Genomic DNA, 15,942 nt, shown 5'->3' with positions numbered 1-15,942 from the left:
GTTGCAGTGAAAGAATCCCCCCCTTCCTCTATAAACTGTTTCAGGAATTGGAAAGAAAAGCATCTGAAGGTCTGGAATAAATAAAGTACTGTGCCTTGAGCTGCCCCGTACAGAAGACCCAGCATGGCTGGGAGCAAGGACTCGAAACGACCAAAAAGGCAAGTGCCCGCTTCACGATTTTGTAAGAACGCTCAAGAGGCAAGATTGTAGATGACGTGCAGGAATCCGAACGTTTCTGGCTCGCAATGAAAGAATCGGCTCGTTTCTACAAAGACCAGCCTCCCCAGGCACCTCGCCCACGGACGTGCCCACCTGCGCGCGCGGCGGCCGGGCTCCCAGGGACCCGCACCCCTGGTGCCGCTGCCCCACTCCCGCACCCGGATGACGTCACCCCGCAACGCCACGCTGCTCTGGGATCCATCAAGTCCCAGCAATTTGGGTGTGTAAAGCTAAATGTGTTATCATTTTCACCACAAATTAACAGTTTCTATGTAAATATTGGTATTTCCTCACCCCATGAAGGCGAGAGGAGGCAAAACGGCACCGGCGCATTTGATTTAAACTAATTAAAAGCAGAGGGTCATGCAATTCAATATATTGATTTTACCAGTGGGACTTAAGTCTTTTATAATAAGTGCACACAGCTGCAGCGCTCTCCCACCACCACGTTTTAAAGGCTTATCCTCGCATTCCTTCTGACAATAACATGACAGGTCCCACACATCCCTGCCTGTGCCCTAACCCCGGCAACACCGACAGAGTGCATTAAGGCGAAGGGTTGCAGCAGCCTGCCAAAAACAGTGTGTCGACAGCCCCCAGCTAGGTCTGAAGAGTGATTGCAAAAAAATTAACATGGCCAGCCATTCGGGCTCTCCATTCTCAATATTCATCTGGCAAAATGGATGGGCAGGCTGGGGAGGGTGGGGACTGGGGGAGCGTTAGGACACTCTGATTCTTGCAAGGGGCCAAATATGACCTTACCCAATAGGGAAAAAAGATATTAAAGCGATAGGGGTGATCAATCAAGTGAGATGGGACTCTCCCCGGAATGAAGTCATCACTTGCCTCAGTTCAGCGGACATGTGATATTCGCTCACATCGCAGGCATTCCGGCGGTCAGGGGATCGGACACCAGCTGTGTTTATCTCGCAGAGGTTTCATGGTCCTACTACACGATGAAAGGCCCCCGAGCCCCGGCTCGCAAGCCCCTTCTTCTCTCTGGGCATTCACAGAATCGTCCCATTACTGCCCAGAAATCGATCTTTATCTGGGCCACCTCCCTTATACCTTGGATGGACCACTCCACAACCAAATGAGAGCCTTTGGAATAGAAACCAAAAATAACCCCGTAGGCTGGCATCCGGGGCTTGGCCTTAACCTGCTTTGCTTCCAGAAGGGAAATACAAAGAAGATCAAAAAAGTTCAAATCTGGGTCACATATATCCTTGGGAAAAGGGGGATGGAGGGGAGAAGATCTTTGATTTAAGAACCAGGAAAATGAGGTTTAAAAGAAGTGATTTTGAAAGGGTTGCTAAAAACACAGCTGTTGGTGCACTCCTATAGCAAAGGCATTCTGCAGCAAGCAAGCAAGCAAGCAAGAAGGGGAAAAGCCTGTGTGACATCTATATTAACCTCTGGCTGCTTACCAGTGAGGGCCGTTGCTCCAAGTGCTGGAATGTGGAACAGCCCCTTCCAAATTTTAACACAAGCCAGGTTACAGCTGCAAATGCCTGCAGCCCATGCTCCTTTCACGAAGCACTCCCTGAAGGAAATTTTTAAACTGTAACAGAATCTTTTTCTAATACTCTACAGTGGTAGGGCCTGTTCTTAAGGGGCAAGAGGAGAGATCTTAATGCCAAACACTTGTCAACAGAAAGGACAGCCAGATGGTATAAAGCAAAAACTACACAGCCTTCTCCCTGCTCTTCAGCTACACTAACAAAAGCCACTTTTATACACTGAGTCCAGCAATGACCGGTTTCCAACTTTTTATTTTTTTTTAATTTAGCTTCGAAGATTAGAACAAATTTGGTTCTTTCATAACCAGGGCCAGAGAGGAACATGCATCACACACCCCTAATGCCAGCCGGCTTCTTTTTGAAGATTCCAAAAGGAGCTGCTGGATTTCTCCAGAGGGGGGTGGAAATGGTAGGGGGCTCTGGCGGATTCGGTCTGCAGAACTCACATTGCCTGGGGACAATTTCAGAGAGGGTAGCCTGTTTTGAATTCCAAAATTAAGTCTACACAGAGGAGTCGGGGGCTTGTTAGTCCAAACCAGTTTACAAATCTCGCCATTGAATCGAAGGGGCCCCGGCTGAGAAGATGTGGGTCTCCCTCCATAGCTCAGCTAGCATCACACAGGGCTTCATGGGACAGGCTGGTCTTTGTCATAAGGTGGCGTCTGAAGTCCTCATTCTCAGCATCTGGTTTTGTCCTACATTCTCATCTAGCTCCCTCTCTAGTTTAGATCCCACTCAGCCTGGCAGAAAGCTTGAATTCCAAGGAGAACGACTTATAGGAACAAAAACCAGTTTGGCTGCAGACAGAAGGAGGAATCAACACACCAGGTCTGCAAAAGCCTTCAGAATCCGGTCAGAGGTCCCCCAAGCACGGCAGGACAGCAGCAGTATGCAGTGGAGGGAAAAGGGGAGCCTTGGAGAAAGTCAGCAGCCCCCCAAAGTCACCCCAGGGCCCCCGAGGGTTACCAAGTAATGATCTGATATGGATGAATGACATTTTCTTATTATTGGAGAAAGTGTGAGACTAAATGCACCTTTAGAAAACTTTGTGTGTTACAGATCAATTGTGATTTGCAGTCCAAGGAAAAACAGTGTGCTTCCTCAGCAAACTCAGCTTCCAGATTAGTCTCCTACACACTCCCCTCCAACCCCCTGCCACCCCCAGGCCCCTCCTATGGAGAAATTTCCGAGCCCTGCACAGAATGGAAGGGACAGGCCCTGTGCTCCTCCTGTGCCGTTGCTGAGCAGAAATGAAAAACCACCCTTAAAGCATCTACAGGAGTCTGGCCAAACTGCAGGCCAGGTCTCACCCAACTAATTACCTGGAGTTTTAGGGACAGCGAGGGAAAGAAAACAAGGTCAGCGCACTCTGTGAAAAGCCACTGCGCCATCTAATTTGGAGTGATGTTCCAGAAAGCAAGACCTGAGAAAGTCAGGACTGTCCCACAAAGCCCAAACCAGCCTGACTGATTAAGAGGCTCAGACAAGCCGGTCTTTGTCCTTTCAAGATGAAAGAAATGGGGCTAACGGGTTGAAAGGTGTGTGTACAGCCAGAGGAGAACCACCCAGCTGTGGCCTTCCCAAACAAGTCCCGGCTTGCTCCCACCACCAAGGGGGAGCAAACAGCCCTGCCCCAAGGTTCCCAGAGGCGCCCAGTCAGCAACCTCCTTGCGCTCTGGGGTGGGGGGAGCCCTGACCACGTTGCTGGTCCATAGAAACAGGGTGCTTTTCTGTGCTGGGTTAGCAGAAGCCAGGGCTTTCAAATGCCTTTTTAATGACCCCAGCCTGCTCTGAAGGCCACCACTGGGACCTGCTGCATTCACTGGGAGTCACGGGTACCCAACAGAACAGAAGATATCATAAATCCCTCACCAAAGAAAGGGCCTGGCCCGGGCTAACCACCGGCTTCGGGAGGGCTATGGAGCCCTGCTTTAATTTACATATATATCTATATATCTATATATATATATCTATATATATCTTTTTGGAATTTTTCTTTAGTATCTGGTATAGGTCATAAATACACACTGTAAAAAAAAAAAAAAAACCTTACACAGACAAAAGGGCGGAAAATGAAAAATCAGAAATCAGATCCCAGCTCGCACTCCTAAGCCTCTGCCCCAGTCCTGCCCCGCCCCCCCAGTAAAATCTATTTCCAGTTCACAGTGTCTTCTTCCAGTGGGAACAGATGATATACAAGCACATACGTAACCTCACTGATCTGCACCTTGCTTTTTTCCACCTCATACATCTTGGAGATTGTTCTAAATCGGGACATACGGAGCTGCCTCCTTCTAACTGGCTGCTTAGCATAATTTAAACTTTCTTGAAGTTATTTAGGCATCTAAACCTCCCACCCCTTGCTCGCTGAAACTCGTTGCACTATTTGATTTTTGGCTATTATTAAGGGCAGACAATGGCGACCCGCGAACTCGTGGACCTTATCTGGAGCTGGAAGCACTGGGATGGATCCTCGCTTCCCCGCGCCTCCACCCACGCCCCACGCCCCCAGAAGGGGGCTTCAGGATCCTGGCGCTGTTGACACGGCGCCCGTGGGCGTGAGTTTGGTGTCTTGACTCCGTTCGGATTTTCGCAGCAAGTTACACAGGTAGAATGAAATCCGCTCAGGAAACAGCGCTATCTGGGCGTGTTATCTCGGAAACCAAATATTTGATCATCAGTCCTACAGCGCGCTGCCGGGGGTCAGTTTGAGCAAGTCTGGTGAATGTGCGTGCACGGAGGGAGGAGCCACCGCGCCCCCGCTGTAGCGCCAGCCTCCGGTCCCCAGGGCCCTTGCGGCTCCGGTAGTGAGCTAGGTCCCCCATCCGCCCCCAGCAGCGTCCGCTCCGAGATCCCGCGCCACTCAATCGCCAAAAGCCATGGTTTGCGCGCCACACGTGATAAACGCTGAAAATGGATTCTGCCCGCCTGGGACCTATCATTAAATATTTAAAATAGAAAGCTCGCAATGGCACCGTTTATTCCCCAGCTCCCGCCAGGGGAGCTGAAAGCCAGGGGGGCGCCGGGTCGCAAGGAGAGGGGCCCGGAGACACCGGCGGCGCACGGCACGCTGAGGCGGGCGCACCGCGAGGGGACAGGTAGGGCTGGCCAGGACGGGGAAGGGGGCGCGACGCCTGCGATGCCAGGTCCAGACCGAGCTGAGAGGGGCCCCGAAAGGGCGGGAAGGCAGCTTCGGCCAGCAGGGCCCTTTAAATCCAGGTAGCAGGGGCCGCGCGGGCCCAGCACAGCTCACATGACCCAGCCCCGCGCTTTGAACTGAGCCGCGGCCGGCCAGGCGCCTCCAGCCCCAGAGGTGCGGCCGCCGACTTAACCCGGAGGGGGCTTCGGACCAGCCCTTTCCTCAGCCAAACTCCCACAGGCCAAATGAGCCCGGTTCGCGCTACCTGGGGCGCGCACAGCTTGGGGTCCCCTGGGACCGGGGGTAGGAGACCCTCGGCAGGCACTGCGGTTTTCCGAACGGTCGGGAGGGTAAAGATAGGCGGGCTGGATGTAAGAAGCGGCCCCCTCCCCGTCCCAGAGCGCTTCCTGACCGAGACGCTCCCCCCTCCCTCCTGCCCTCACTCACCGAGGTTGACGAAGCTCATGACCATGTCGGCGTCTGTGAGGAAGTGGCTATCTTGCAGGCTGGCCAGAGGGGGGCCCTGGGTACTGAAGACGGCCTTGTAGGGGTAGGAGAAGCCCTGCCCGTCGGGCCCGCCGCCCTCCTCCACCGCCATGGCATTGTACAGGTCCAGCATGAACATGGGCGCCGAGTTGTGCTTGCCCTGGAGGTGGGGGCGCGGGCGATGGGGCAAGCCCAAGATAGAGAGGATCTCGCGCTGCATCTCCCGCCGCTCCTGGCTGCGGAGGCGCCGGTGAATGAAGCTCGAGTGCACCTCGTTGTCCAAGCTGAAGTCGGCCAGGGCGGAGCGCAGCAGGAACAGGGGCGCCCAGAGCGCCACGAAGCTGTGGGGCGCCGCCGCGCGCAGCGAGCGCACGTGCATCGCGCCGGCTCTACGCGCGCCGGGCTCCGGGCACCCGGCACCGGGGCCCGCGCCGCCCCAGGTGGCGGAGGGGGGCAGGCGGCCGTCCACGCCGCTCGGTCACTTGCTGCAGGACGGGCCCCGCTGCGCCCGCGCCAGACATGGCCCCTCCCCGGCCGGCTGCGCTCTGCCCGGACCCCCGCCCCCTGCTCGGCGCTAGCCCCGGGGCCCCTCGCCCAGCACTCGCCCGGGCGCACCGCGGGGCTTGGAAACCGGCTGGAGCGAGCGAGAGAGCGAGCAAGGAGGCGGGCGCGGGTGGGAGGAGCAGCCAGCAAACCTAGGAGCCGGGAGAGCGAGCGCCGGGGAGGCAGCGAGGCGGCGGGCGAGCGAGCGCTCCTTCCTCCCGCTCCGCTCGCGCTCTCGCCCTCGGGCGGCGGCGACCCACTCTCTTCCGAACTCCGGTGCCGACAGCAGGGACCCCGAGTCGCTCTCCCAGCCGTGCGCGCCCTTGATCGCACGAGAGGCCGCCACGGGAGCCTCAGACTAATAAGCGCTGGGGCCTGGGAGGAGGAGGAGTAGGACGGACTTCCAGGGGCCCCTCCCGCGCCCGCGGCCTCCCACCTGCCCTCGGCCCCGCCCTCCCCCCAGCTGCGCCCAATGGGTTCATTCATTCCGTCTAGTGCGCTCTACAAATATTTACCGAGTGCCCACGGGGTGCCCAGCGCCCGGCCGAGCGCCGCGGGGATGCGGAGGGAGGAATCCGAGCCGGCCCTGCCCTCTCGGGATTCGAAGTCGGGACAGGGAGGAGGCCTGAGCGGGACCCGTGGGATTAGTTTCGCGCTGAGGTGGAAGAAGTCGGCGGAGTGCGGAGGCAGCGCAGCAATCGGAGAAGGCTTCCTGGAGGAGGTGACCTCAAGTCCCTCTCGTGCCTCAGCTCCATCACCGCCCCGTTTACTCCAGCCACGCGGATCCCTCCGCGCCTCTCAGAACTTACCGCTAGCTTGTCTTTGCACGTGCCATTCCCTCTGCCTGGAATTCTCTCCCTTCCGTTTAATCCCTCCCACCCCCATCTGTGCCTAGTCCGATGGTCAACCCTCCACCTCCCGGTGCCACTTGGGTGCCACTTCCTCCCAGACCAAGAGAGATAAGGTCGCTTCCCCTCCTCACCCCTGCGCACGTTTGTTTTATTTGCTTTAACTTCCCTCACCGTCTGGAATTACTGTTAGAGTTTTTCGTGCCTTCCTTACTATCTTGTGTCCCCCACCGGAAACGGAGCCCCCCTGGGGGGAGTGCGGGGCAGGCCGGGTTTTTCTGTCTCCTGTGTACCCGCAGCGCTCTGAACCCAGGTCCTCGTAGCCGCTGCAGCTGCACAATCAGTTATTTATAGAAATGACTGAAATTGTGCGGACCTCCTCCTGTTGTGGGCCCGGCTTACTTCCAGGCACTCCTCAGCCTGAACCTACGTACCCTGGCCCCTACCCCACTCCTGCGTCTGCCCTTCCCCATCAGCCCCTGGCTGGCTGTGTCTGAGGAGCCCGCAGCGCCCCTTGCCTTCAATATACCTGTGAGGGGCTGTGCCTGAGACCGACCGGCTGTGCCTGAGACCTCCCCAGACGGCTTCTCCGTCTTCCCTCCCAGCGTTCATTCATCCCGGGGGCTTGCTGAGCCCCTTGGAGCCCAGCACACACCGGGCACGGACACAGGCAGACTGACATCTTGGAGCATGCTTTGAGACCTTCAGTGAATTACTGCTCTTCAGGAACCCCATTTCTTCATCTGTAAAAATGGGAGCAAAACTGCTTTTCACCCAGAATGCAAGTAAGGCCGTGGGTACAAGTCCAACCTTGCCTCCTTCCTCTGCTGGGTCTGCCTTGCAGAGGCAAATCCACAAGCTAGGGGGGGCTCCCAGAGGATGGGCTAGATGGAGGGGCACCACAGGGAGTTTGGGATGAAAGGTGAAGGCCCGAGTTGGGAAGACAAGTGTTGGCAGGGGCAGTCTGACAAAGCCTCACGTGGGGACAGGAGAAATCTCCAGGACTAGAGTTTTCTGGAGCAGAGATGGTTTGGCCATGCCTCTCTCTGGGGGCTTTTGGACAAGATGGCAGCCTGAGGGGCCACGTGGGTGGATACACGAGGCCAGAGGCCAGGTGAGGAGGAGAGAGGTGCGGGGCTTGCAGATCATAGCCATTCCTCTCACATCCTCCAGCCCTATGACTGAGGCCCCCGGCTTCCAGATGGAACAGGTCCTGAGACCCCTGGCCCAGGGGGCCTGGAGGGGTGGCAGTGCCCTCCCTCGATTCTCTCAGGGAAGGAGGTGGTGCCCTCAGCAGCTGGAGCCTGGCAAGAGGGTCGAGGAGGAAAAACCCGGATGGGCATCATGGTGGGTGGAAAGCTAACACAGGGACCTGTGGGGGCAATCAGAGGCATGCTGGCTTGTCTCCCATTTCCACTACTGAGGGTGCGACCTACATCATCTTGGCCTGTGATAGAGACGGGTTAAGTCAACAGGGTGAGGGGGCGGGAGTTGGGAAGGGGAGCTCCTGGAGGAGACACCATTGACCTGAGTCCTGGAAGAATGGCGAGGAAACAGCTCTCCAGGGAAAAGCAGCCTAGGCAGAGCGACCAGCAGGTGCACGGGCCCTGCAGAAGGAGGAACAGACACCAGGCTTTGCAGCCACTGAGCTGCCCCGTGCCCGGGGCTGGCCCTTTAGAGGCAAATCATTGCAACTGCTACGCCCACTCCCAGCAGTGGCTGGGATGAAGGAGGTTGCTTTCTTCCAGAAAGCAGCAGCCTTCTGTGGTTTTTAATCCACTCTCAAGTCTTTTGGGGGGATTTTGACAGGCATTGGAGGCTGGGGGCGGGGCAGCAGGTACCAGTGCTACTAATTTACATATGAAAACAACTGGTTGGTCAGCATCTACCCTGTCCCCCCTCAACCACAGGAAGGCCCTGAAGCAAGGATTATAGTCCCCCCCCCATCCCACCTGAGCCCTTGGGAGCCTGGCACCCAGCAGGTGCTCAAGAAATACCCCTTGAGTAAATAGCGATAAGCACAGCCAATAGAAAAAGAGCACGTTGGCTGAGGACTTACTATGCAGGCGCCAGGCTGAGGCGTCTTCCAGACTCCTCACCCAGGGCCCTTCCTCTGGGATGCCGTCTCTTCTCATGCAAGATGGAGAGAAAAAATGTTCTCCATATCCAAGACCTGGGCAAGATAAGGTTCCCTCCGAATACCCACAACCTCATTTAGGCTTATCTTTCCTGTAATCCATGCTGGGGGGAAGGGGGGTGTCTATTTCCCCTGCTTCCTCACTCACAGGAGTGCCCAGCGCTGCACCAGGCCCTCAGGGAAGGCTTGCTTGATTACTGAAAGCCTGAAGGAATGAATGCAAACACACAGGCAAGAAATATCTGGCTGGGGGGCGCCTGGGTAGCGCAGTCATTCTGGGGTCGAGCCCCGCATCAGGCTCCTCCGCTGGGAGCCTGCTTCTTCCTCTCCCACTCCCCCTGCTTGTGTTCCCTCTCTCGCTGGCTGTCTCTCTGTCAAATAAATAAATAAAATCTTAAAAAAATATATATCTGGCTGGGAATACATCAGATGCTGCTTGGAGAGCTGAGGACACCAGCAAACTCTTCGAAATTGTTTACAGAAAGTCTGGTGGGCGCCAGCAGCCCGGCCCTGGGAGTCTATCCATCTGGTTTCGTACCCCAGGCCTGCCACTTGCACTTGCGTCTCAGATTTAAACTCTCTGAGCCTCAGTTCCCCCATCTGTATAATGGGAGCCTACTACCACCCATCTCCTAGGGTCACTTGTCTCCTAGGGTTGCCAGGAGGATTTGGAAGTGAAATCAATTCATGTCAAGTGCTTTGCAAGGTGCCTGGGGCACAGAGAAAGCATTTGATCAATGTGTGTTACCATCTGGATGAAAAGGAAAATATGTTAACAGGAAAGCCTTCTAAGTTAAAAATAACAACACAGTTCTTCATGATGGTCTGCTTTTTGGCCAAGCAGAGAAGAGCATGTTTATCCTGACTATGAGAGATCCAGAGCAGGGGTGAGAGCAGGAGAACAGAGGGGAGCCAAGACCTAGAGATGAAAAGGCAGTGCTTGCATTCTGACCCCCTCCTTGTCCCCCAGCAGCCCTCCCTTGCCATCCAGGGCCCAGGAACTTCCCTGGGACCTATCTCATTTCCCAGCAGCCAGCGTCCCAGCCCCCACCCCAGTTGTGGTTCCCCGAGCTGGGCACCCAGCGCTGGACTCCCCGGCTGGCCGTAACCTGATCTGCCCTAGTCTGCTCCACACCTGGGGCCGGCTTCGCCTGGCTGAAAGACAGCCTGGAAACGTGAGGGGTATCATTGTGTCTGGCCAGCCCAGCCGAGCATCCACACCCCGCGCTTGCTGGCCTCCCAGCACCAGGCAAGGAGTTTTCATTTCATACATCATCAGTCACATCTTGCCGAAGCGATTTTGACCAAGTCAGCATGTGTCTCGAAGGCAATAAAAAAGAACGGAATCCTGCTGACGCTCGCATTCGGCAGGAGGTAGGGAGCTCGTCTTCACCATTGTATCAGCTGCCCCCGAGGAAGTTCAGCAGGCCAAGGGGCTCCCTGGGGGCACCCTCCCAGCCAACACCGTTCGGGAGCTGTTGCCCCTGTCCACCCACCCAGCCAAGGCCTGATGACCTGGGCCTCAGACACCAGCAGGGAACAGGAGGCCAAAGCCTCCTTGTGCACAGGCTTTTAAATCCTCGCGTGCAAATCCTTGTGTGTGTCCACTTACCCTGGAGAGGAAATTATTTTAGCACACCTGAAATGTTGCTTTCCATGCAGATCTCTCATCACACTGGGGATTCAGACTCAAACTTGCTTACTCTGGGGCTTTCTTTCAACGATTTTTTAAACAGAGGGGTAAAATGCTAAATGGCGTCTATCAGTCTTAAGTACCTGCGGCAGTAGCCACAGTTCCTAAAGGAAAACGCAGACACAGATACAGATACATACACACACACTCTCTCTACAGAGAAAGCCGATCTCTGGATCTCCCAAACAGCCAGGAGGAAGCTTCAGTTTTGTTTCTTACTATCATGGCTCTTACTTCTTCCTCAATTGGAGGAGCCGGTTTTGAGCATTTACTATTCCTGGTTCAGCTTTGGAAGGAGCCCTTTCCTCCTTCCCAGACGTGAATAGGAGCAGCTGATGGGTTTGAAGCCGGGAACCTGCTACACCCTCCACTGCCCAAGCTCATGTCACCCTCCAACATCGCCGTCCAACGTGCAGAGGGCTGTTCAACTTCTCAGAGCACGGAGTAGATCGAGATTCTGACAGCGACTTGCCCAATGCGATAGAGCCGTTACCCGAAGCTACATCTGTCTACACAGCCCTGGCTCTTCAACACCTGGTGGTTTAGTGATCTGGGAGCAGATCGTTTTTCCCCCTCGCTTGGTCCGAGAGCAACACTTCTCCATCCCGGCTGTGCACATGAATTCCCGGGGAGCAGTCAAAAATGCAGATGCCCACACAGCTGGTCCAGGTGGGCTGCGCTTCCGCACGGTTCGTTGGGGGGAGGGAGTGCTGACGTGGCTTGTCTGAGCAAAGCTCTACATTTCTGAAGTTACAACTAATTTTCCTCCTCTTCCCGCTAAAAGAGACCCCGCACCAGACAGACATGACAGCAGGAGGCAGAGGACAGGGGACCCAGATATAACAGGCAGGGCTGCGGAGAGGGTGACCTGAAAACCACATTCCCATGGGGCCAGCGGGATGCCATCCAGGAATTATATTCTAGGGGTGCCTGAGTGGCTCAGTCAGTTAGGTGTCCGATTCTTATAGACTCTTGATTTCAGCTCAGGTCATGATCTCAGGGGCGTGAGATGGAGCCCTGTGTCGGGCTCTGTGCTGGGCATGGAGCCTACTTGGGATTCTCTCTCCTTCTCCCTCTGCTCTCCCCACCCCCCACTCTCTGTCTAAAGAAAACAAACAAACAAACAAACACATTCTAAAAAAAGGAATTGTAGTCTAAGGTTACCACCTAGTCCTAATTTCCAAGAGAAGTTGAAAATCTGTTTGTACGTGACAACTCTCGGTGTGTATTGACAACTAATTGAGTTTGTTTAACTGTTAGGCCAAAGGAATTCTGGACTCCATGTGCCTCTGGCCTTATAAAGGGCTATGCTGGGTTTGGAGGGTGTATCAGGCCTCCCCATCCCCCAAACCGAAGGACCCCCAAGGTCTGTGCATTTCAAAGCAACTCCATTTAACACACTATTTGTGGAACATTCTGTGAGCGAGACAGGTGGGAAAGACCTACCACCCTCCCCACAAGACCCTAACCCTCTCCTGAGTCCCTGTCCCACTGACACTCCTGCTATTTGGCCCTGGTAACTGACCTTTCCATAAACTCGCCCTCCCCCAGCTCAGAAAATTCACCTACAAACATCAACAGCCAGAATTCTTTCTTGAGGGGTAGGCTTTCCATTGTCGTTGCTTCTAAGTGTCTCCTACCTCCATGCTGCACCTGCGAGCCCTTCTTTGTGTCCAGGGAATCTCCCAGCTTGGGAAGCAGAGCCTGTCCCCCAGACAGGAGCTGTACAGCCCCGAGATGCACTGTCCCAGCCTGCTTTGCAACCAGAGCATGTGACCAAGTCCAAGCCCATCAGATGTTGTTAGTCTGCACTTGGACCACTCTGCAGAGCCATTTGGGGCCATGTTCCTAACTGCAGAGCCCCCCAACCTGGTTCTCTGGCAGCCTTCCTGGAAGGTCTGCGAGCCCCCCAAGATCCTCTGGTGAATTCCTTTCCTGTGGCAGTCAGCCCCAGATGGTTTCTGTTGCCTGCAGCTATGAACCCTGCAGGATATGGCATCAGGGAGCCTGAAAGGGGCTATGGAAATCATGTCAATCTAAAGTTTACAGGCTTTTCCTTTTTTTCAACAGCTGAAACTTTTGATCAGGGAAGCTTTTCACAGATACTCAACGCAGAAAACAGAGCTTCTGTGGTTAAACAGAGCAAAAAGGGGGGCTAGAGTTGCTACATTTAACAGACAAAAATGTAGGATGCCCAGTTAGATGTGAATTTCAGATAAACAATGAATAGTTTTTTAGTTTAAGTATGCCCCATACTTTATTTGAGACATACTTACACTAAAAATTTCTTTGTTCATTGAAAAAGATGTTTGATAGTTTAAGCCACGGTGTACTGAGTTTCAGTCAATTATAGCCAAAATCCTACAAATGTGTGGTTCACACCCTTCAGCTTGAAGATAGAGAAAATGAGACCCAGAGAAACACTATGGGGCCCAAAGTCTCCCAGTGAGTCAGGGCAGAGCTGTCATTCAAATTCGGGCTCCCGGCTCCCAGTGTCCTGGAAGCTCTTCACTTACCCCACGTCATGTGACTCTCCATCTCTGCTCCTTCTTCCTTCTCTTGCTGTTCCTTATTACTCTCTTACTTCCCTACTCTTAACTCCTTGCTGTGTTCCTGCCCATTTAAAAGAAAAAATTCTTCCTTCTACTTTGCATTTTATCTTTATTGCCTCCCCCCCTTGGTAAACCCTCACTCTAAAATAGGTTAGTCCTGAATCATAGAAAAAGATAATTTGGGAAGATGAACAGATATGACCTCCTCTTATATATGATGCAAAGAATAACGAGGGTCAGCACTGAAGACACAGCTTTTTGGTGCTGGGCACATTGCAGAGTATCTCAAATCTTCTAACAGCCCTGAAATTAGATGCTCGGTCTTCCATTTCACAGATGAAGATATTAAGGCACAGAAGTCAAAGAGCTTGGCCAGGACAAAGGGCAATGCCAGCATTCACACCCTGGGCAACCTGCTTCTGACTCCCTTGTTTCTTCCAGCCACGCCTCTCCATAAAGCCAGCCACATCTTTTATTTCCATGGTTCACACGATGACTGACCACTGAGTAAGGTTGCCAGATTTAGCAAATCAAAATATAGGCCACCCAGTTAAATTTGAATTTCCGATAAACGATGACTAATTTTTAAATATAAGTATGTCCCAAATTGTGTGGGACATGCTTATACATACTTACCACCGCCTGAAATATATAGTTATGTGTCTGTTGGTTTATCGTCTCTCCCCCACAGGAAAGCAGGCATGGATTTTGGTCTGATTTGTTCACGCCCCTAAACAGAGCCCAGAAAGTATCTTGCGCATAGTAGATGCTCAACAAATATTTGCTGAGTGAGTGAATGACCTCCCTGAGAGCACATCTTGGTTTCTGTCTGGAACATCACCTGACTCAGCATCAGGAGCTGAGATTGTCACTGATAGCCCGTCACTGAGGCAGAGGGATAGTGGGCATGACCCCGAGGGGCTCAGCAGATAGCCCAGTGTCATCAGAGAGATGAGGTGACAAAATGACCTTGACAATTGGGTCTAGATGAGAACGGCCACGTGTTCGGGTGTTCAGGTGTGGCCAGGGAGAGGCTGAGAACAACAGGTGGGAAGGCTTCTCTGAAAAGGTGATGTCTGAAGAGCCAGGCATGTGACACACAGGGAAAGGGTGCTCCCGGAAGGGGCGACGGCAAGTATAAAGACCCCGAGGGGAATCCCAAGAGCTTCTGGGCTACCTGACTCCAGGAGCACCTTCTAACTCCAGCTTTTCCTGGGGCCGGATGGTTCCCTGTGCCCAGATGCCCAGACACCAGCGTCTTCATGACACCACCACATTCTAGGGGTGGCTTGCGTGGGTGCTTATTTCTTATGGCCAAAAGAAGCCAGCCCAAACCCCCAGCCTGGGCCACTGTCCTGCTGGAGTCCAGACATGGGCATTGCTGTATGCTTGTCCACTGCTGGGCCGGAGCTCAGCATCCTCATCGGCCAGACCCTGGCCCGCCGCCTCTGAAGAGCGTGCTCCCAGGAAGCTATCTGCAGTTGCAAAACCAGGAAGCTTGATGTTCCCAGACATCAAAGAGATTGCAAAGATTGCTGCCACCTCAGACCCAAACATCTTCCTGCAGCTGCTGTGTAGATACCAAGTCCGAGGATTTTTCTTCAGGGCTCCCATGAATGGGAGAAGCCGCCACCCCACCGCCACCTCCCGGCTGTAATCTGTCCCATGTCCCTCCATGTCTCTGGCACGATGGCCCTGATTTTGTTTTTATGGGGTAACATTCTTTGATTCCCAAATGCCTTGTGGGAACTTGCTGGAGGTTGGGGATAGGAACCAGAGAAACAAAAGGATGATTTAAAGGCTTCAAAAGCTTCGTTATAACCAGAAAATTTAATTACAGACATTTGGTTTTTTCATTTCCATTTTTGAATGAGGGGGAAAAGAATCAGTTGAGTGTGGCCACACTGAGTCCCTTTTAGAGGTTAGTTCAAGGCATCTGTGACTTCTGAAATCCTTGTTGGCATTCAGCGATAAACAGGCTGAGAAGATAAAGCCGTCTTGTGTTTAAAAACGGGGTCTGTCTCTGAGGCAGAATTTTTATAGATAAAACAACGGAATGTGACTCAGAGAGGTCATCTTGTGAAAATGGCCCCGTGGGGACACAGATCTCCTCACTCAGGAGCTGAACCCTAAAACATACAGGAAGCTGGGGGGTGGGGGGGCTGGAACATTCTCTGCATCTGGCTTCCGAGGAGCCACCTCCAAGTTCCATTTTCCAGATGAGTGTGGTGGTGTGGATATCCCCTCCGTGCCTCTGCTGTCTCGCTGCCCGGACCGGGACCGCCTTCCCTCTTTCTGTCCATTCATCAACCGTGCACACGCCGTGCATGCAAAAGGGACTTCCTGGTCGGGTCAGTTTTAAGAAATGATGAGCTGGAGAAAGACAAACAGGTTTCTTCACTTCTGAGCTTCTCAGTCTTTAATTAGAGTACAGTGCTTCCCTGAGCTGTGACGTTCAGTCGGGAGTGTATCCAGTGCCAGTGACAGGAGCCCAAACTGAAGGGGTAACCCTCGGAGGGAGATCCTGTCCAGGCCGCGCCGGGACCGGGGACGCACAGGCGGCCTCCTCTTCGTGGCTCTCTTCTCTCCATCTCTCTAGCTCTTTTGATTTGGCATCTGTCTGAATGTTGGCTTCATTATTTCCCACCACAGACTGGTGTCCCCTGCACGGCAGGGGGACACAGCCCCCGATTATTCCAGATGGACAGTGCTGGCTGGTGACTGTGGTGGAGAGGGATGTCCAAAAAAAGGATGTCCAGGTCCTGGGCCAGGATATGGAGCACCTGAATTTCCTGGTCTAGGTCA

General features: G+C 53.9%; 1 protein-coding gene across 1 annotated transcript in view; it reads right to left on the bottom strand.

Moving 5' to 3' along the window:
- The window catches only part of BMP7 (bone morphogenetic protein 7), a 92,236-nt gene extending 85,966 nt beyond the window's left edge, over window positions 1-6,270 (bottom strand). The window contains exon 1 of the mRNA XM_002915544.4: window positions 5,326-6,270. Within this exon, the coding sequence (XP_002915590.3) occupies window positions 5,326-5,743 (418 nt within the window). The 5' untranslated portion in view covers window positions 5,744-6,270. The remainder of the gene's footprint in view (window positions 1-5,325) is intronic.
- Between the last annotated feature and the right edge of the window lie 9,672 nt (window positions 6,271-15,942).

Source organism: Ailuropoda melanoleuca, chromosome 13 (assembly GCF_002007445.2).
Source record: "Ailuropoda melanoleuca isolate Jingjing chromosome 13, ASM200744v2, whole genome shotgun sequence".
Taxonomy (NCBI): Eukaryota; Metazoa; Chordata; class Mammalia; order Carnivora; family Ursidae; genus Ailuropoda; species Ailuropoda melanoleuca.
Note: the sequence above shows the minus strand (reverse complement) of the source record. Positions and strands in the feature narration are given on the sequence as shown.